At 45.1% G+C, this 22,566-nt stretch overlaps 1 protein-coding gene across 1 annotated transcript in view; it reads left to right on the forward strand.

Moving 5' to 3' along the window:
* MOV10L1 (Mov10 like RISC complex RNA helicase 1) overlaps positions 1-22,566 on the forward strand; it is a 189,141-nt gene that overhangs the window by 76,811 nt on the left and 89,764 nt on the right. The window contains exons 9-12 of the mRNA XM_040343664.1: positions 817-931; positions 10,861-11,038; positions 16,793-16,863; positions 21,967-22,058. Of these exons, the coding sequence (XP_040199598.1) occupies positions 817-931; positions 10,861-11,038; positions 16,793-16,863; positions 21,967-22,058 (456 nt within the window). The remainder of the gene's footprint in view (positions 1-816; positions 932-10,860; positions 11,039-16,792; positions 16,864-21,966; positions 22,059-22,566) is intronic.

Below are 22,566 nucleotides of genomic sequence, written 5' to 3' on the forward strand. Positions count from 1 at the left end.
CATTCTCCTCTTTATATCTGAAACTTGATTTACTTGCATATACAGTGGTACCTTGGATTACGAGCATAATTCATTCCAGAAGAATGCTTGTAATCCAAAGCACTTGTATGTCAAAGCAAGTTTCCCCGTAGGAGTCATTGAAAACTCGGATAATTCATTCCACAGTGCTATTGTATGCAGTACCGCATGTGGCCAGAGGTGGGGGGCGCTGGAGACACTCGGATGCACTCAGACACTCGAAGAGTTTTGGAGACGCTTGGGAACAGAGTATTTACGAGTGTTTCTGAGTGGCCCCGATGTGGTACTGCACACCCCAGAGGCTTGAATCCTACTCGTCTTGTGAGACAATGCTCGCAAGCTGAGTCAGGATTTAAAAATAATAGCTTGTATTGCGAAACGCTTGTAAACCGTGTTACTCACAGTCAGAGGTATTACTGTATATCTAAAGCTTGCCAGCCAAGCAAAGCACAATTTCTGATTGTTGTACATTTGGAGTTACTTTTTCTTACCCTGTTGCCATGGACACAGGTAACACCCTGAGCAGTGCTGCCAAAATGACAACATATATATATATATATATATATATATATATATATATATATATATATATATTGCCACATACCAGATTTCAGTAATCTTGAATGAAAATGAAGGACAATATTTTTACTTTTAACTTCTTTTATCTATCCTATTCTACGATTTTTTTTTTTCTATGCTGCATTATGATATACTTTCACAAATGTATAAAGCTCTGACATTGTACTCACAATATATAGTAAGTGTTTTGGATTAATTTGGAGCATCGTTTTTTAATAGGACATCAAGAAGACATCTTCCCAGTTTTATTCCATTTTATACAATCCCAGAGAGGCTGCAGAAATGCATTAAAGAAAATATGGATATTTTGGCAATAGAACCTAGCCTAGGCGAAGTAAGTCCAATTTATTGTTGCCTTTATGCATATGCTTCAAAACAAACCTCATGGTTGTTCAAGTTGACCACCGAATGCAAAATGATTCTTGAAGACAAAGGCCAGCTTGCACTTTACCATGATGACACCTGTATCTTCAATAAGCAAGCTGACAAAGCGATATATGTTTAGCAAGGATAATGAACACTCCTTACTCCATGGTTAATGTACCGTATTTATCGCGGTATAACGCGCTCCCGCGTATACCGCGCACCCCTAATGTTGCCTCGAATCCTGTGGAAAAAAAGTTTTTTTTTGTACTTAGTTTTGGTGTCTTGCGCGGCGTCCATCGGCGGCATCGTCGGGTCCGGCGTCCGTCTGCGGCTTCGGGTGTCCTCTTCGTCAGGTATGGGTCCTTCTGCGGCTTCCAGGGGTCCTCTTCGTCGGGTCCGGGGTCCGTCTGCGGCTTCTGGTGTCCTCTTCGTCGGGTCCGGCGTCTTTCTGCGGCGTCCTCCCCACTCGTTTCCCGCGCCGAGTTTGAATACTGCGCCGACATATACCGAGCGCAGTGCACTCGTGTATCGTCGGGCAGGCTCGGCAACTCTCGCGCTGACGTCCTGTACGCTCAGGACATCAGCGCGAGAAGTGCCGAGACTGCCCGAAGATACACGAGTGTACTGCTTTCGGTATATGCCGGCGCAGTTTTCAAACTCGTGGCGGGTATCGGCGTATACCGCGCACCCACGATTTTGCCCTGATTTTCAGGGCAAAATAGTGCGCGGTATACGCCGATAAATACGGTACTTTCCTCTTTTATCTGTGCTTGCTAACTGCACCGAACGGTTGTATATTTTGTAAACTTGAACCTTTGACCAATAAAATTGTTATTGATAAAAAAACAAACCTCATGGGCTACATATATGGTTTGCTTGTGTAGCTGCATTAATTTAAATGAGACTTAATAATGGTGTGAGCAGCTAATTTAAGTGAAAGGAATCATTACCCAATAACTAGGCTCCATTCACACTTCGATATTTGGATTTGCAGGCAGAATTGTGGCGATTCTGCCCATGATTCCAAATTGCATGTCAAATGCTGCGCAACGTGTGTTTGGGTGCTATTATCCTATAATGTCACCCTAAGCACTATAAGTTTCTGTCGTGATAGGATCATGTGGCATTTGTGGCAAAAACGTGCCTTTGAAAATCATACGAAGCTTGTCGCCCAAAAAGGAGCAGCAGCTTATTTCTGGGTACCAAACATAGGGCTAGGGCACGTGGATGGCCTATCCTATGTGACATGGAGAATCTCCTGACAATCTCGCTTTGAAAATCGCATAGTGGGAACACTCATTCCAATTACACAATATGTGAACGGGGCTTCATTTGCTTTTGATCTGCTTTGTCTGCATTTTGTAATGAATCATTTTCTAAATACTGTTTAAGCTGGGTTCACACTGATGCAAATTTACAGCGGGTTTTATCCGTTTAGAAACACACATATTCGCAGGTCGTGTAAAAAGCATATGTAGCGATGGCCCCACGAGGTTGCTATGTGTTACAGCATCCACACATTTCACCCTGCTGCCAGACGTCCATTAGACACTTCTTAGTCAATGAACAGTCTCTTGCTTGTTTTTTTTTAATTTATTTTTCTTATTAGGGGATTGAACTTAGTTGGGGGGGAAAAGGGACATGGGATGCCCATAGGACAAATTGGTACTTTGTATAATAAAGTAACAACGTCGCGCTTCTCAGCAGAACAAGATGGCTGACCCTAAACTTGACAGATATTTACCTCAGTACACTTCTTCCAGCACACTTCCTCCAGCACTCTACTTCACTGTCCAATTTTTGTAATCCTGTCACACCATCAGAATATGACTAGGCCTCACTCTGAATAAGTCCCGGTGTCTTTACTTGATGGCCCTTTGTGGCAGCAACCGATTAACTTGAGAAAAATAGATGGACTACTGATCCCAGCAAGTCTGACTTGCAAATCCTGCCCGCCCTCATGGCTGCATCGATTTGACAAACTCCACAGTTTCTCCCTCTAGCTCTACATCCAGCTCCCCTGGCATGTCTCCTCCAGATGTATCTACTGTGCTTTCCACTCACTGACATCTGCCCTGGTTCCTTCCTGTATGACTTTACTCCGAATGTGCGGACCAACTGTCTCCTCCAGCTCCTGTTCCCGGACACCTCTCCATGACCATGTAAGGAGAGGCTTCAGAGCTCCCTGCCTGAGGTACACCCCCCAGAAAGAGGTTCCCTCAGGCATGACAGTCTAACACTCCATCATCCAGTTAACCCAGCCGACAACTCCTCCCCAGCAGGCTGACCATGGGTATAGGTAGGAGGCCTGCCCCCCCCTGCCAATCCTAGTTGGGGATTGGTCAGAGCTCCTCACATTCACTCCATGTCACTCATCTCTCTGCCCTGACCCTTTTTCAGAACCTTCTCCCTGGAAACAGGAGGTGCCCAAGAGCTGAAGTACATGTCAGTCACCTACTGCTACACTAAACGACTCTTGCCCCCCAAATCAAAACCGTATAGGCCTGCTTAAATTTACCTGTGCTGGCAGCTTACACAAAAACCTACACTAGCCTTCTAAGCTAGAAGGTGCTACACATAGTATTCCATGGCTTTGGTTCGCATCTATGCATTGCAAATTTGGTACATGAAAAAAAGGGTCCCGTGCGCGTTGACTGTGGGTGCGATGCAAATTCCTGTGGTGCAGTGCGAATTTTATCTTCATAGGCTTCAATTGAACTTGCAGTAAATTTGCAGCACACAGTTCACATCTCTGCAAATTGTTCACTGTCTGAAAATTGCGGTAAATTCGCACTTGTCCACCTCCAAAATGCAAGGCAAATTCGCACCTCACACAGGACAAAAAAAAAATCCAATTTGCAGTACATCACATCACAGCAGTGCGAACCTAGGCTTAATTTCCTTTTCCTCTCTGTGCCTCTCTTTGGCTGGTGGGTGGGAACTCTCTTCCCTGCTGACAACACCATGAGAGCTAAAAGATAGAAGCTGGTTGCCATACACAGCTGCTCCAAATTCTGTCTGCTTCAGTTTTGCTTAATTTCCCACGCTGTTTTAGTAGCAGTTTGGAGATCAGCGGAGTAGCAGTTTAAAGGTGTGGCTGCAGCAGTTGCACTGCGGTCTTTGATGACCCATCTAGTTAACATTTAGAATGTGTGTTCATATCTATTTAACCACTTCAATACTGGGCACTTTCACCCCCTTCCTTCCCATGCCAATTTTCAGCTTTCAGCGCTCTTGCACTTTCAATGACAATTGCGCGGTCATGCTATGCTGTACACAAATGAAATACTATATAATACACATACACACACATATATATATATATATATATATATATATATATATATATATATATATATATATATATATATATATATATATATATTTATATGTCTGTGTGGACTGTTTCACTATATGGATTTTGGATGGTTATATGTATGCACTGGAGTCGTCACAAAATCTCTTGTAGCTATTGGTGTCCTTGTAGCACTTTACTTTTTTATGTTTGTTTGTCTTACCATATTATCAGTTCATCAGCGGGGAACTTCTTAAGCGCTTCCGGGCCAGCCGGTGGTGCGCGCCTGACAGAGTGGAACCGGGATCTGTGTGAGTAAACGCACAAATCCTGGTTCTCTCAGGGGAGAGGAGACAGATCGTGTGTTCATACTATGTATGAACACCGATCTCTCTCCTCCCCTGGTCAGGCCCACCCCCCCACAGTTAGAACAGTTAACCCCTTGATCACCCCCTAGTGTTAACCCTTTCCCTGCCAGTGACATTTAGACAGTAATCGGTGCATATTTATAGCACTGTTCGCTGTATAAATGTCACTGGTCCCAAAAATGTGGCAAAAGTTTCCGATTTGTCCGCCGCAATATTGCAGTCCCGATAAAGATCGCTGCCATTACTTGTAAAGAATAATAATAATAAAAATGCCATAAATCTATCCCCTATTTTGTAAACTCTATTAGCCAGATTCACTAAGACTTACGACGGCGTATCAGTAGATACGCCGTCGTAAGTCCGAATCTGTGCCGTCGTATCTTTAAGCGTATTCTCAAATTGAGATATGCTTAAATGTTGCTAAGATATGACCGGTGTAAGTCTCCTACGCCGTCGTATCTTGGCTGCATATTTACGCTGGCCGCTAGGGGCGTGTACGTGGATTTACGCCTCGAATATGCAAATGAGCAAGATACGCCTATTCACGAACGTACTTGCGCCCGATACGCTGTTTACGTAAGGCGTTTTTCCGTTGTAAAGATAAACCACCAAAAAGATGGCGCAGCCCATGCAAGGTATAGACGGAACAGCCGTCGTATTTTATGTCGTTTGCGTAAGCGTACGTGAATGGGGCTGGGCGTAGGTTACGTTCACGTCGAAAGCAAGGAGTATTTGCGACGTGATTCTGAGCATGCGCCGTACTAACGGCCCTCATTTACATGGGGTCACGGGTAATTTACATGGAGCACGCTCCCTACCTGCCTAATTTGAATTAGGCGGGGTTACGCTGGGCCATTTGCGCTACGCCGACGTAACTTGGGAGGCTGCTTTGTGAATACAGTACTTGCCTCACTATGTTACGTGCTATGTAGTGCAAATGGGATGCGCTACGCCAAACTAAAGATGCGCCCGTCTTACTGAATCTGGCTATATAACTTTTGTGGAAAACCAATCCATATACGCTTATTGCTAATTTGATAAAAAAAATATGTAGAATACATATCGGCCTAAACTGAGGAAAAAATAAATATATTATTATTTTAAAAAAATTGGGATATTTAGAATAGCTAAAAGTAAAAGATGGTATACATTTTTTTCAAAATTGTCGCCCTTTTGTTTATAGCGCAAAAAAAAAAACACAGCAGTAATCAAATACCACCAAAAGAAATCTCTATTTGTGGGGAAAACGGGACAAAAACATTTTGTTTGGGTACAGCGTTGCACGACCACGCAATTGTCAGCTAAAGCGACGCAGTGCCTTATCGCAAAAAAATGGCCTGGTCAGGAAAGGGGTCAATTTTTCCGGGGCTGAAGTGGTTAAAGGAGAAGTATGGCCAACGTTTTTTTTGCCATACTTCTCCTGTGACCCAGATTCAGCTGACAATGGGCAAAAGTCCACTGTCGGCATACACCACAGAGCCTATTTGCAGGGATTACAACAAAAATGTCTAGATCTGCCCAGATGCCTATCCAGCAGCTGGGTCATCCGCTCAGCACACTGTTGAGCCTGAGCCAGCCGCTCCCCTCCACAGCCCGGCACTCGAGTGAGTGCTGGAGGGGCAGAGCACAGAGTGGTGTCTGACAATCATCACTCTGTGTTCAGAGCGGACACCGAGAACTGTACAATTGCTTCTTGGTGTAGAGACGGCAGAGGACAGATTTGGCATGGATCAATGTGCATCCACTTAGGTGGGTATGAATGTTCAATTTTTTTTTATATATTTTTTTTTTTAAGACTTTGACAAATCTACTGTCAGGTTCTCTTGGCTGCTAGCAGCTCTGAGGCTGGCCATACGTGACTTGTGTTTTTTTGTCATTCAGCCAATGGGTTGAATGGAATTTTTTTTTATCAATTCCCTTCATCTATCTACACATTCAATGTGGATGGGGATCATACTGAGCTATTATTTTTTGCTGGCTGGGATCCATGCTGGCAGAATACAAAAATCATTGCAGCTGGCTACAGCCGGCAGCACTGATCAGGCTGATTGTACACAAGTCGATCCATGGATCAAAATTCAGCCGGTCCCTGCTGAAATGAACAAGTTTTGATCCATGTATGACCGACTTAACTCTTTCATCAAAGTAGTCCTCTTTAGTATCAGAAGTAGCTTGGAGCAGGGTGGTGGAATACACTAGGTCAGTGCTAAAGAAGGATCAGTCTTCCATGTAGGTTTGTATGTCAGGAAGTGATCGCTTATATAACCCCTCCCATACAGAAAATTACTTAAGTTTTTTACCAGTGTCTACAACATGGATGGCACGTTTGTTTGAGCTCTCTGAGCTCCAGGTCTCTATTCCCACAAACGGTTCCAAAAAAGAATCAAGAGATTGACCGATCGGGCACCTGGACACCTGTGTGCAGTGACCATACGGGGAAGTTTTGGGCTAGCTGTGAGTGTTTGCAAAGTGTACATTTTTTGCTTGTGTCTGGCTGTTTTTTATTACCTGTATGATGGTGCACAATGCTGTGCCATTTCACCTTGGCATTCGCAAAGGCGCAGCTAAAAACAGTTTATTTTGTTTGACAACTAAGGTCTCGTGTGCATTCGTAAAAGTGCTGCTATACTCACAGTTGTTGTCTGGCAGCCATGGCGCACGAACGTTCGCAGCAGTGCCGTTGTACTCACTTGTGTTTAACCGGTCAGGGCGCACGTGCGCAAAGACGCCATTTGGCTCACCAGTTGTTTGCTGGCAGCCATGGCGCACGCGGCTTTGCCGCACTGGCACAGTAGCTTTATTTGGCGCATGAAGATTTGCGTCATACCCAAATGCGGCCACGCCCATTCGCCGGGACCGCGCACACACGTTGCGGTGCACAGCCAGCTTATTTAAGCTGTGTATGCCAAGCATGCAGTGCCTCCAAGAGACAGCTGTGGGACACAGAGCAGGCTCTAAGGCCCCTTTCACAAAGACGGATAGAATGGTGCTTTTAGCTGCGGATTTTACTGCAGCTAGAAGCAGACAATGCTTTCCTATGACATCATTCACACACTACGGTTACCTGCGGTTTTGTGTGGATAGAAAAAATAGAACTGTATGCGTCCAGCTGCGAAATCCCAAAGCTATAGGCACATAACCGCAGTGCATTGTGTCAGCTGCGTTTGGTATGAATCTTGAGGGGGAACTCCATGCCAAATTTCAAATAAAATAAACGGCATGGGTTCCCCCTTGGGTCTGCTATGGATTTTAAGGGGAACCCCCGTATGCTGAAAAACGGCGTGGGAGTCCCCCAAAATCCATACCAGACCTGTATCCGGGCAGCAGGCCAGTCAGGAAAGGGGGTGGGGACGATCGAGTGCCCCCCCCCTTAACTGTGCCAGGCCGCATTCCCTCAACATGGGGGGGTAGGTGCTTTGGGGCAGGGGGGCGCCCTGGTTGCCCCCCCACCCCAAAGCACCTGTCCCCATGTTGATGAGGACAGGGCCTCTTCCCGACAACCCTGGCCGTTGGTTGTCGGGGTCTGCGGGAGGGGAGATTATCGGAATCCGGGAGCCCCCTTTAATAAGGGGGTTCACAGATGCCGGCCCCCCACCCAAGGTGAATGAGTATGGGGTACATCGTACCCCTACCCATTCACCTGGCAGAAAAAAAATGTAAACACACTACATAGGGTTTTTAAAGTAATTTAATAGTCAGCACCGGGGACCCCCCTCTCTTCTTTAGCTCCTTTATGAGGGGGGCCCTGCTTCTTCGATGTCTTCTGCCGGGGGTCCCGGTCTTCACCGCTGTCTGGTTCTCTTCCACTGGGGGGGCGCTTTCTTCTTCAGCTCTTTTACAGCGCCCCCCCTCCCGGGCTTCTTCGACGTCTTCTGCCGGGGGGGGGGGGGGGGGTCCCGGTCTTCACCGCCGTCTGGTTCTCTTCCGCCGGGGGCCCCGCTCTCTTCCTCCCGCTGTAATGCTGTGTGCACCCAGAGTATGATGGGACTGTGACGTCATAAGAGGCCTATATAAATCGGTGCGAGCCGCGCACATGGCATTACAGCGGGAGGAAGTGACGTGTCAACATCGAAGAAGATAAGAGAAGAAGGCAGAAGGCGACAGAAGCCCGGGCACCCCCCCTCGTAAAAGAGCTAAAGAAGAGAGCGGGGCCCCCGTCGGAAGAGAACCAGATGGCGGTGAAGAACGGGACTGACCCCCCCGGCAGAAGACGTTGAAGGGCCAGAAAATGGCATCCACAGAAATACGTGATTAGGAGAGTTTTCTTTTCTACAGTCGGCTGTAGAAATCAAATTGACTTTGAGTACAATCAGAGGTCAAGGTTCTGCCCTATCGGTATTCTTCCAAAGGCCTTTAGCCTCCCATTCACTGATCCAAACCTTTATGCAAGGGGCAACTCGTTTGCTTCCCCCCCATTAGGTCACCTATGTGTCCTTGGGACTTGAACTTGGTGCTGTCTATTACAGAAACAACCATCTGAACCTATTAAGGAAATTCCATTAGACTTGCTGTCACGCAAGCTAGCCTTCCTGATGGCTATCACCTTGGCTAGGAGGGTGTCGGAATTGGTGGCCCTATAATGCAGGGAACCGTATTTTAATCCTTCTCCACGTCAGGGTCGTGTTACGACCTGTTCCATCCTTTTTTGCCAAAAGTGGTGCCAGCCTTTCATTTTAATCAGAACATTATTTTGCCTTTTTTCTCTCATCCTCGTCGGCAGAAGAGAGATGACTGCACTCTTTGGACGTTGTCCAGGCAGTCAAGGTTTATTTGTCTAGATCTGCGGAGATCCGAGGATCAGAATATTTTTTTTAACAATTTTTTTTTTTTTTTTAACCAAAGAGACCCAAGAAGGGCATTCAGCTTCCAATGCCAATTGGGTTTGTCAATTGGTCACTCAAGCCTATGGTCTGAAACGTAAAGCTCCTCCCTTTTTAGGGTGAGAGCTCATTCTGCCAGGGGTGTAGAAATCTCCTGGGCTTTTTGCCATCGGGTATCTGTGGCTCAGATTTGTAAGGCTGCTACCTGATCTTCAGAACATACGTTCACAAAATGTTATCAAGTGGATGTTCAAGCAGCCAAGGATTCGGCTTTCGGCCGCAGTGTTCTGCGGGCTGCCGTATAAAAACCGATGGCTACTGTTTGGCAGGGTGTCTCTCTCCCCTCAAAGCTATTGCTCTGGGACATCCCAGCAGCTAATGAATATTAGCCTGACCCTGTGTCCCATGATGTATTAAAGAGAAAATAGGATTTTTTCGTCATACCTGTAAAATCCTTCTTTTTTTTTAAGTACATCTTGGGACACAGAGGTCCCTCCCCTCTTTTTGAGGATTCAGAGCATGCTACAAAACTGAAGTAACTTCCTGTATGGGAGGGGTTATATAGGGGATCACTTCCTGTCTAAAGACCTTGGTCTACCAGTGTCCATTCACCTGATGGAGTATAACTCAGCAGGTAATGAATATTAGCCTGATTCTGTGTCCCATGATGTACCTAAAGAAAAGGATTTTACAGGCAAGTATGATGAAAAAATAAAACCATTTTTAAAGCACCCCCGTCCTGACACGCAAAGGCGAACGCGCAACTCTGTCACGCACACACGTGCAAACCGCAATCGTCCCACATGGGTATTGCCGCGAATATCAGGTTGTGGGCAATAACCCATCAGACCTCCTGTTTAAATCTAAAGTGGTAACCTGTAAAGGTTTTTAAAGCACCGCCTATATATGGTAAAATTACACTATTGCTGTTGCAAGGTCATTCACAGTTTTTAAGGATTACATGTTTTGGTATCCATTTACAGTGAGGGATAACTTTTTTGAAATGCGTTTTTCTGGATATTTTTGTTGCTATTCTGTCTCTCACTGTTGAAATAAACCTACCATTAAAATGATAGACTGATAATTTCTTTCCCTTGCTGTATTTGGCATTGCATCTTTTTATATTTTACCAAAAAATCTGGCATTATATTGTTTTTTTGTTCATTAGAATTCAAAACAGTGTTTGGGGTTCTAAGTAATTTTCTAGCAATAAAATACAGATTTTTACAAGAAACAAAAAGTGTCAGAAAAGGCCTGGTCTAATTTGGGTATATACAAATAGTATGCATTTCCTTTCATATCCTTAATTATTAGTGTTTTTTCCCAATTGTACTGTTTTGAAATTTTAAAATATCAAACCATATTCAGTAGTTGCATCTGAAAATGTTCTCCACATTCTGTTCCTGGTCTTCAGGTCCTTTGTTTAGCAAAATATCGAAAGAAGATGTCAACTTTGCTTTGGCTTGAGGATATCCACAATGAGACAGAAATGAAAGAGTTGAGCCTGATTGGTGTTTGCCTGCAGAAACGTGGTGGTTATCTAGTGCTCGAAGTGCCTGGCATCATTGAGGGAAGACCATCTCTCTACCCTGGTAAGGCCTTAAAGGATTGCATTCATTGGATCTGTTTGCTTTCAGCAAAATGATGTAGTAGTGATATGAAAATCCATCTAATTTTGACAAGTTGGCTTGTGTAGGATTCCTTCTTTAATCTGCTTACACATCTCTTGTAGCTGCTGTTTTATACATATGTATTTTTTTTTTCTAGAATGCCTTTTTTTAATGCATATTCTTTATCATATAAAGCAGCTATCACTAACTGGCAGACGACGGTCCAGATCAGGATCGAGTCACTGTCATATCTGTACTGATGTGGTCCTGCCATTTAGGGGCCTGTTCTCTTCCCGCCATCACTGCTGTTGTCAACACAGAGCTGACAGCTGGATGTAGGACATTTCTGGATTGACGGGGGAGCTTCCTGAGTAAACAAGCAAGGTGATTGGTTGATTGGACTGCCCTGCATTCTAGCAATCACCAGCTTGAAGCTCCAGCCCTCTAGACCTGCTGTGCCTTCTGCCCTTCTATCTGTCTAAGCTAGGACAGTGGGGGGTGCGCAAGACACCAGTATGATGGGGAGGATTATAATGTGGTGGTAGCTGAAGACTGGGGGGGGGGGGGGTTGTAATAAGGGAGGAGGGGCTGATGACTACAGTGTAGAGGGGGGGGGGCGCAAGGATTGTTTTAAGGGCGGATGATGGGTGAGGGGGCGTGGCCGGATGCAGGAGGGAGTGTCAGTGTGAGTGCCTCCACTCCACCCCCCCCGGCTGAAAACTATGCCGAATTTAGTGCACTTAATTAGGAAGCTGACCTACATAACCCCGCATGAGAAGTCACTAGAGTGCAGTGTCACAATATGGTGGCATGGGCTGTTTTAAGTTCGCTTCTGGTCCCTACCTTTTATAAGGGGTCGGAGCTGTGAGGATAGATCCTTGCTGTTTTGAGGCACCTGTGTGCAGTGTATCTGCGGGTGCGGCTGGACGAGTCTGCTGTACCCTCCTGCCCGGTACCTGGTGTCTGTCAGATTGGTCGTGAGGAGGGGTCTGTCAAAGCACGAGACCGGGGGCCGCATAGAGCACGGAGCTGCCCGAATACCACGGAACACGGAGCTGCCCGAGATCTCGCAAGATTTTGCGGTCTCGCAGGATTACGAGGTCCTACACTCTCTCTCCCCCTGCACTATACAGGGGGGTCGGCAGCTGAGGGCTGGTGAGTTGGAATAGTGTGGTGTACTGGTGAGGGGCACAAAACACAAGCCAGCAAAGAAAGCAGAGGAAGGAGAAAGAGGATTGCTAAAATCTACAGGGATCACGGCAAGAAGGTAACGCTTATCCTTTTTTTTTTTTCTTCACCCCTACCCTCCAATATTAACACCAACAGAACAGTATTGTTACCTGTACCAGCACCAAATATAGGAACAGCCCTAGGAAAACGGAGAAAAAAGCTGACGGAGCTGGAGGAGGAAATATTGCTAATTTTTGTATAAACAGCTAAAGCAAACTGAGCACAGAAGACCTAATCTCCGTAATTTAGGGTGACAGGTTTATGCTTTTTTATTTTAAATTTCTTTTTTCACCTTTTTTGATCTCCCTTATTTGCTAGAAATATACCCACGCTGAGTCTTAGTGGAAGACGAGGGGTATTTACTGCAAGTCTGAATAGACTATATAATTACAAGACACAGAGCCAGACCCAAATTTCAGTGTGAGAGACTGACAGGGAGCTGGTTTGTGGGACAATCTAAATTGCAGCAAAAGCACCTGTGCTCTGTGAGGCTGACTGGGCAGCTTCCCCGCTGGGAAGTGAAAGTTTTTTTGCAGAAGAGAAATAAATCAAGAGACAGCCTAGAGATCCGAGATTTAATTGGCACATGGGAAAAGGCAAGGGAAGAATATATACATTTTTTTTTCTTCTTTTTTTTCTTTGTCTATTATGCCCGGGAAAAAAGGAGTAGAGGAACATTCAATACAGCATCAGTTACTCCAGGAAGCAAGCCAGGTTACACGTGCTGCAAAGAACCAGGCAAATCAAGCAAAGGCAGTAGCAGAAAAGCTTGAGCGCTTTGCCCGAACCACCTTGTCACCTGTAAAGCTTCAGCAGCCGGTCCAAGCGGGAAAAAGTCAAGGTAGCACTCAAGTACTAGCGAGCCCGGCAGTAACATCAAGTGCCAAAAAAGGGAATACTAAAGGGGCAGGAAAATCTAGTACTATAACCATAATTACAAGCTCCCCCAATCCAGTTGAGGCGATCATGGAGAGCGGCTCTGTAGGAAGTGGAGAGCCCACACTGAGGGAACTTTTACATGCTATAAATGCATGCAAGGAAATGGTAACTGGCGTGGACATACAGCTGAAAAGTATTAAAGAACTAGTCTCAATGGGGGGGAAGTTGACAGACAGTAGAAAGAACTGCCGCTTTGGAAGAGAGGCTAAGTGCAGCCGAGGACATTCTATTGCCGCTCAGACAAGTACTGGGATTGAAGAAACAAATAGATAATCGGGCCGAAGAAATTGACGAATTGGAGAACAGAAACCGAAGATGTAATGTTAGAATAATAGTTATGCCTGAACAGAGTGAGGGAGCCGATCCGGTAACATTCCTGGAAGGATGGATTAGGGAGGAATTTGGGGCTACATCTTTTTCGCCATTTTTTTGTATCGAACGGGCCCATCGAGTCCCTTTTTTAAACCCCGACAGGCAAGTGAATATCCGAGACCTTTGCTTATGAACATGCTTAATTACAGTGACAAAGCGACCCTACTCCGGAAAGCTAGAGAAAAGAGGGAGATTGCCTATAAAGGGGCAAAAATTTCACTATATCAGGACTTCTCTCCGGACCTTCAGAGACAAAGAGCGGCCTTCAGGCCGATTAAGCGAATTCTTCAGCAACATAAGTTGACATATGCCTTGTTATATCCTGCTCGCTTGCGAGTAACTACAATGGACAGCGTATGTTTCTTTGATTCACCAACAAATGTAGAAAAATGGCTTGAAGAAAACAAGAGTGACATAGCACTTCAAATACCACGAGACAAGAGACTAATGGGACTATTTTTTTTTGTGAGTGTGGAACAGCCTTTTTAAGAAAGAAAAAGGGGGAAGAGTGAACAAAACAGGATATATGCACTAGGAAAGAATAAAATGGCACTAATAAATTGGGGGTGGCCCTGAGGAAAAGGGCAGGGGGAGGGGAAGAAATAAATAAACCCTAGTTTAAGGGTTCAAGGGATGTATGTTAGAGAGGAAGTAAGAAGGGATGGGTGGAGTGAAGTGGTTATAGCCCCTAGGGTAGGCCCTGCTGGGGGGGGGGGGGGGGGGGGGAGTCACACCACAAATTATTACTAGAAGGTATAAACACAAATGTTGTTCACACTGCTGCGGTGCAGGAACCCTGCGAATCCACTGCGGGTTCCCGCATCACAGGTTTTCCGGCGGCAGTTTACATTGCACTATGCGAACTGCTGGGAGTGTCAGTTTAAAGTTAACACCCCCAAATCAGTTCGCATATCACAGTGCGATCTGCAAATTTGGACAAGAATCGGATCCGTTTCTGCTACGGACAAAAAAAAAGAGGGTCCTGTGCGAGTTAGATGTGAATTCAGCCATACAATTTGCATGGCTGAAATCGCATTGCACAGAGATCGCATGTGATGTGCACTGCAGTGCGGTGCAAATAACATCCGAACTCTGACATCGCTGCAGTGTGAACCAGCCCTAAATGTCCCAGTGTAAAAATATTATTAAAATGTCCCAGTATAAAAAAAATAGTAAATGTCCCAGTATAAAAAAAAAAAATTAAATGATTAAATGTCCGAGTATAAAAAAAATCATAAATGTCCCAGTATAAAAATAAAAATAAAAATCTGTCAGTATAAAACAATATAAAGTTTCTCTGAGACATCGGACCGCCCGCTCTGGAAAGTGAACCCATATTGGCTAACATGAGAAACTTCAGATTTTAAAAGGATAAATATAAGGTGGTGTGGGTTTGGGGGATTGAGGGAGGGAAAAAAATGCACAAAAGGTGCACAGTTAATGATGAAATTATATTTTGTGGAAATAAGGTTAAAATTGTATTTTTAAATGTGTATTTTATGTATTTTTTGTATACGACTAAAAGCACAGTGTGTATCACGAGAGCAAAAATTCAAATAAAAAAGAAGAGATTTAAAAAGGGCGGATGATGACTGCAATATGGGAAGCTTCATGAATAGGAAGGGGTGGGAATTATAATGTGGGGGGGCTGGGGATTGCAATGTGGGGGGTGAGGAATTTAATATGGGGAGCTGAGGACTGTGGTGGGGGGGTGTAATGCAAGGGGTTTGAAGAAACTAATGTGGGGGAGGGGGGGATGATGTGAAAAGGGGCAGAGGACAGTACTGTTGGAGAGGGGGTTGTCAAGGGAGTGTGAGAACACTGCGGAAAGTGGTGAAGAGGGGGCTGAGGGCACTGCGGTGGGGGGGGGGGGGGAATCTTGATGTGAGGGAGAGGGAATTGTCATGTAAGGAAGTCCCCAATCTCTATTTTAAAAATTGCTCTGAACCAAGTAACGTGGTGCTTCAGCAACATACAGTTTGGTACGTGCAAACTTGTGCCACAGGTTCCGATGTGTGGGGGTGCCATTAAGAATGAATTGTCATTCACAGTGCAAACTAGCATGTTTGGGATTTTCTGCCATTGTGATGTTTTTATGTTATACCAATTATTTTTAATTTTTTTTGGTCACAATCATTAGATGTAGTGGCTGAATTATTTTTTTTTTTTTTGAGGGAGTTCCAGTCATTCTGGTGGCACCAGCCTGTCCCAGAAGGCCTTGGTTCCCGGAGATTGGGAAACTGACAATAGACGGACCATGGACGCTTCCACGGCACCCCGATCTACTGTCTCAATAGTCCACCACGATTTACAGTCTCTAAATTTCATGGCATGGCTATTGAAGCCAGGGTGTTGGAAGGACTGTGATATCTCGGGACCAGTGGTGTTTACCCTAGTGAATGCTAGAAAATCTGTCACTAGGAAGATCTATCATAAGGTCTGGAAGACTTGTATTGCTTGATGTGAAGCCATAAAATGGCATCCACAGAAATACGTGATTAGGAGAATTTTCATTTTTACAGTCAGCTGTAGAAATCAAATTGGCTTGGAGTACAATCATTTTGTCCCCCCCCCCCCCTTTTTATCATGGTTATCTGGCCAGTAATGCCCCACCTGTATTATGCAGACATCTATCTAGATGAATGAGCAGATTTGGACAGCTGCATTGTCAGTCGGAGGGGAGTGTTAGAGGTACTAGAAGATTTAAATACACTAACGAAGCTGAACCCCAGCTAATGCTTTATAATCAGTTCTAGCAAACAGTTTTTTTTTTGTTTTTTTCGTTTTGAGATAAAGGTTTTACATGAATAAAAGCTGATCATTTTAAGAACCATTGCCTGTGCTAAATGGTCTCATCCCTGTCAATGAAAGAGAAATTTTCTGTGGAAAAACAGAATTACTGGCCAGATCACAAGATGATAGTAGAAGCAAAAAAAAAGAAAAAGAAAACCAAATGCTGCCATTGCATATAAGAATTGGAAAGCTGCAATAGACGAAATGTTTCCTTTTGGGTTTAAGGCCGGGTTCACATGTGTGTCTTTTGGGTTCATTCCTATCGTCTGATGTGTGTCTGTTCACCGGTTCAGGTACGATTCAGAAGAATTCTGAACTTTTGCTATGGGATAAAAAGCCCATTGCATGTTCTTTTGGTCTTACTGAATAATTTAATTTCCTTCCTTTTTTTCCTCGTCTTAGGTGACAAAGTTTTGTTAAAACACCGATTATACAACGCTACTGTGGTTGAATACGCAAGTTCAGTGGTTGAAGTAAGTGTCTGTAAATTTCACAAGTATTCATTCATTAGCAGTAAAATGTTACTTTTTGTGGGTGGTTACAGTGGTTCAAAGGGAAGAAGTTTTTTTTATCTTTATCATTCTGTGCATCAGAGTAAAAACCCTTCTGCATGCAGTCGTTCAAACCCTACCCCACTCCTCCCAAATTATACTTACCCACACCCGATCTCGATCCAGCGATGTGCATGAGAGCAGAGGTTCTGTTTGCTCTCTCCCTACACATTGGCTTAACTGCTGTCAATCATAGCCAGTGTCAAGAGGTGGGGCAGAGTCCCAGTGTCTGTGTCAATAAACGCAGACAGTGAGTCGCGAGCGTGAGCCCACACAAGTGCCCCCATAGGAAGTGGCTTGCTATTGGGCCAGTCTGTAAGAGAGGATAAGCCAGGAGTGCCTGCAGGGATAAGGGCTGCTCTATGCAAAGCTATTGCACAGAGTTTGCAAGTATGACATGTTTATTATTATTTAGTAATTGGGGTAATTTTACTTAAGCAGATAGGTATGGTTTGTAAAGAACAAATCTTGCCCATCTGCAAATATTGTACTGAACTAGCAATTTAATAGAACTATAACAGATATGTAGTGTGTATATCTATATACAGAGGGGCAAAAAAGTATTTAGTCAGCCACCAATTGTGCAAGTTCTCACACTTAAAAAGATGAGAGGCCTGTAATTGTCATCATAGGTATACCTCAACTATGAGAGACAAAATTTGGAAACAAATCCAGACAATCACATTGTCTGATTTGGAATGAATTTATTTGAAAATTATGGTGGAAAATAAGTATTTGGTCATCTACAAACAAGCAACATTTCTGGCTCTCACGGACCTGTATCTTCTTTAAGAGGCTCCTCTGTCCTCCACTCCCAACCCCACCCCGGTCAGCGCAGTTAGGAGAGTGGAAATTTTTTGTCACAAGTGTCTTAACTTCGTCCCTAAGGACTGTCAGTGGGTCAGAATGGAGTCTGAAGCTGGTATTGTGACACTGGCCGACCAGCTGGTGCAGGGTCTGGTGTACGTATGTGATGCAATCCTGGATGCGACTCCTTTAATCTCCAGGGCCTCTGTATCCGTGGTGGTCTTGCGCCGCCTGATATGACTGAAATGCTGGTCCACTGACCAAGCTTCCAAGAAAGCTCTGACAGATTTACCTTTCAAAGGTGGGAGGCTCTTTGGTGCCTCACTGGACGACATTATTAAGGATGTCATTGCAGGTAAGAGCACACTTCTACCTCCTAGGGTAAAGGGTTGCCCCGTAAGCCGGGGCCTTCCTTCCCCCGCACAAAAGCGGTATTTTCATCAGTCAGGGTCTGCTAGCGGACCCTTCCAAGACGATGAAGGCTCAAATGGAATCGATTCACTCGGTGGTAGCTGCGCTCCATCCCGGGGACTTTCTGGCGTCCCTAGACATCAAGGTTCCTGCAACTTGCGGTCGGGGAGGGCCACTATCAATTTTTGGCTCTCCCCTTTGGCCTAGCGTCGGCACCAAGAGTTTTCATCAAGGTGCTCGCCCGATTCTAGCTTTGCTGAGACAGCAAGGCATTGCCGTCCTAGGTTACTTAGACGATCTTCTTTTGAGAGCGGCTTCCGGCTAAGAATTGGAGGAGGATGTGTCTATAGCCAGTCAGACTCTCCAAGACTTTGGATGGATACTGAACCTCCAGAAGTCGGTGTTCCGACTAAGTGCCTAGAATACCTGGGGCTGATTCTGGACTCATCAGAGGCAAGAGTTTTTCTCCCTCCAGAGAATTAAGGTCGTTGACATCCGCAAATGGTCTTCTCTCCGTTTCTGTATGAGAGTCCTGGGCCTCATGGTAGCCTCCGAGGCAGTACCGTATGCCCAATCCCATACTCAGGTGATGCAGAGGGAGATTCTGTCCAAATGGAACAAATCCCCATTGTCTCTGGATCATCTGATTCAGGTAAGTTGCCTAATCAGGGCCTCTCTGACTTGGTGGCTGACATCCCCGGCACTTCAGTCCGGGAAGTCTTTCCTTCCTTTCCACTGGACTGTGATCACGACAGACGCCAGCCTGACCGGTTGAGGGGGAGTCTGGGGGGGTCCAGTCGGCCCAGGGCCGCTGGACTCCGGAAGAATCTCTCCTACCGATCAATGTCCTCGAACTTCGAGCGAGCACCAAGTAGTTGCGAAGACTTCTTCTAAGGCGTCCAGTCAGGATCCAGTCAGACAGAGCCACGGCAGTGGCTTATGTCAACCATCAGGGAGGAACAAGGAGCCAGGCCGCAGTGTCTGATGTGGCTCACATCCTAAGATGGGCCGAAAGGAGCGTACCGGCTCTATCGCTGTTTACATTTCGGGCGTGGGAAAACTGGCAGGCGGACTATCTGAGTCGCCAGATGCTGGACCAAGGGGAATGGTCGTTACACCCGGGGGTGTTTCAACTCCTTTGTCAGAAATGGGGCACACCAGATGTAGATCTTTTGGCCTCTCGACTCAATCGCAAGGTGTCAAGGTTTGTGGTCAGGTCCAGGGATCCCTGGGCAGACGCGTGAGGACGTTGGTGGCTCCATGAGGTCAGTATCGGCTAATTTTATGCCTTTCCCAATGAAATTGCTTCCTCGTCTGCTCCGCAGAGTGGAGGCCAAGGGGATTCTGGCGATTCTAATCGTCCCTGGTACGCCGACCTTGTGAGACTGGTAGCAGACGCTCCCTGGCGTCTGCCAATGCGGGAGGACCTTTTGTCTCAATGTCCCATACTTCATCCTGCTTTACAGTCGCTGGCTTTAACGACATGGCTATTGAAAGCCAGGTACTAAGGGACCGTGGTCTGTCAAATTCGGTAATCTCCACCATGTTGAGGGCCCGTAAATCTTCGTCATGGAAGATCTACCATCGCACGTGGAAGGCATACATCTCTGTGTGAAGAGATGGCTTGGCGCCCATGGGCATATTTGGTTTCCCGGATCCTGCTGTTCTTGCAGCGCGGAGTGGATCCGAAACTTGCCTTTAAGCACTATTAAGGGCCAGATTTCAGCCATGGCTGTCTTATTCCAACGACCCCTGATGGCTCACTCACTGGTAAGTACGTTTGAACAGGGAGTCCGACACGTGATTCCCCCGATTACACCACCGCTTCCTCCGTGGGACTTGAATCTGGTACTCTCGGTGCTTCAGGAACCTCCCTTTGAGAATATTGGGGAGATTTCTCTCATAACACTTTCTCAGAAAGTTGCTTTTCTAGTTAACATTACATCGGTCAGAAGGGTTTCTGAATTGTACTTCCATCCTTATGTCCTCGGCCATCTCATTCCAAGGAGGTTGCACTACATACTTTGGACGTGGTACGTGCCCTAGGGGTGTACCTGTCTGCTACGGCTATGTTCTGGGGATTTGACTCACTGTTCATGTCGGTGTCTGGCCCACAGAAGGGCCTGGTGGTCTTGTCGGCCACCATTTCTAGGTGGATCAGGCAGACCGTCATCCAGGCCTATGCCCTTTAGGGGGCGGGCGCCTCCCTTTCCTGTCACGGCGCATTCGACCAGGGCAATTGGTGCCTCCTGGGCTTTCCGACATCAAGCATCCGTCTCACAGGTGTGTAAGGCGGCGGCCTGGTCGTCTGTTCATACTTTCTCAAAGTTTTACAAGGGTGATGTGAGTGCATCTTTGGATGCTTCCTTTGGCCGCAAGGTTTTGCAGGCAGCTGTTTGAGGTTACAACTCCTCCGTTGAGGAGCGCTGTTTGTTTGGGGTAAAGTTAAGTCTTCTTTTGAATGCTGTTCACACCCCCTCGTTTTTTCTGACACTGCTTGGGGACGTCCCACATGTCAAGATTTAAGGAGCTGTGTCCATCCATGGACAAAAAAAGAAAATAGGATTTTTTGTACTCACCGTAAAATCCTTTTCCCCGTCGTCCATGGACGGACACAGCACCCACCCCTCCTTTTTAAGTTTGTACTGCTTTTTGACAAACTGAGCTGCATGCTGCAGGGTGAAGGGTTCTGACCGGAGGGACCGCCCACTGGGCGGGGCTGTTCAACTCAGTTATCTTAAAACATGTAACTTTAACAAACATGTTCTGCCTAGTCCTCTCCTATGAACAGGAACATAACCCACATGTCAAGATTTAGGGAGCTGTGTCCGTCCATGGACGACAGAGAAAAGGATTTTATGGTGAGTACAAAAAATCCTATTTTTCCACCATAATTTGCAAATCGATTCTTTCCAAATCAGACAATGTGATTGTCTGTCTGGATTTGTTTCAACATTTTGTCTCTCATAGTTGATGTATACCCATGATAACAATTACAGGCCTCTCTCTCATCTTTTTAAGTGGGAGAACTTGCACAATTGGTGGCTGACTAAATACTTTTTTGACCCACTGTATGTGGTGTTCCTGTAAGAAAAAAAAATACAATACGAAGGTTTGACCTTAAGATGAAATTAAGGCTGAGTCCATTTCCATGCTGTGCCCAATGGGCACACAAGCCATTTGTATCCAACAGTGGATCCCCCCACCCCATTGTCCTTCATAGTAGGGACCGGAACCCAGTTGTCAGCCAGTCGGTCCTAAACATTGTTCAGTCTGAGCTTTTAAAACCAACAATATTGGCACATTTAAGCAAAGTATACTCACTCCACTGGCTCTTTTGTGATGTCCGAATAAGTAAAATGGAAATGTTCAGTAGATAAGAATGATTTGTGATTTGCATGGGAGCATGTTGCATATTCCATTTAGCCTCTTGTTAGAAGTAGATATGCAGTTAAACTGATGAAAGAATACCTTCCACAGATTGTGATGTTGATCATATGAATGTCTCGCAATAGCCACTTATAGCGTAGTGAAGCAGTTTTATGTATATTTTTGACAAATTCTTTCTTGTTTAGAATCCTGTTACATGTTGGTAATGTTTTATAAATGACACTCTTTTGTGTAATTGCTTGTTGAAAAGCTACTTATGATATGTGCTGCACAGCTGCTTACTTTGGGAATGCTGAGAAAATATCCATTTGCTTCTAAGTGAATAAGAAATTACTAGCTCTTTTTATGCACAATATACATACAATTATAAAGTAGTACAGCAAGTGTTTATTTGCTTTTTTGTTTTGCTGTTTTTAGATACATGATGAGGAAGTCACATTAAGAGTTAACTCAAACTTGGAGCAGTCCTATAATTATGAGCCAATGGACGTGGAATTCACATATAACAGGCATGCTTTTTATGCTTATCATTGTAAAGACAGCATGCACAGTTGCCCGTTTTCTATGTTTAGAACTGTGTGTTACTTTGCTATAGAATATTTAAGTGAGCATTTTATGTTAAATAATTAAATACACAGTAGGTACAAACAGTGAGGAAAACCCCTTACACCAAGTTGCTGTCCATCACAAAGCGTTAGCAGTCTATTAAAGCTGAAGTTTTATCTAAGTATATCTTGCCTTCCCTGATTCCTTTCTTATAAGCATGTCAATGAGAAATTTAAATAAAACGTTTCCATTTTAATTAGATTCATTGATGTAATCAAATACATCACTGGGTCTAAATTGCATTGATGGCAGGTTATGGCTGGTAGGAGGGTCTACAGAGTGCTGTTCACCTCTTTCTGAAAACAGAGTACCCTTTCTCAGTACCTCTCTCAAGAGCCCCTAGTCCTGATGCAAGCAATGGCTCTTGGGAGTGGTTGTGCAAAAATCAAAATGCCATGATGGGTGGATGTC

Source organism: Rana temporaria, chromosome 3 (assembly GCF_905171775.1).
Source record: "Rana temporaria chromosome 3, aRanTem1.1, whole genome shotgun sequence".
NCBI lineage: Eukaryota > Metazoa > Chordata > Amphibia > Anura > Ranidae > Rana > Rana temporaria.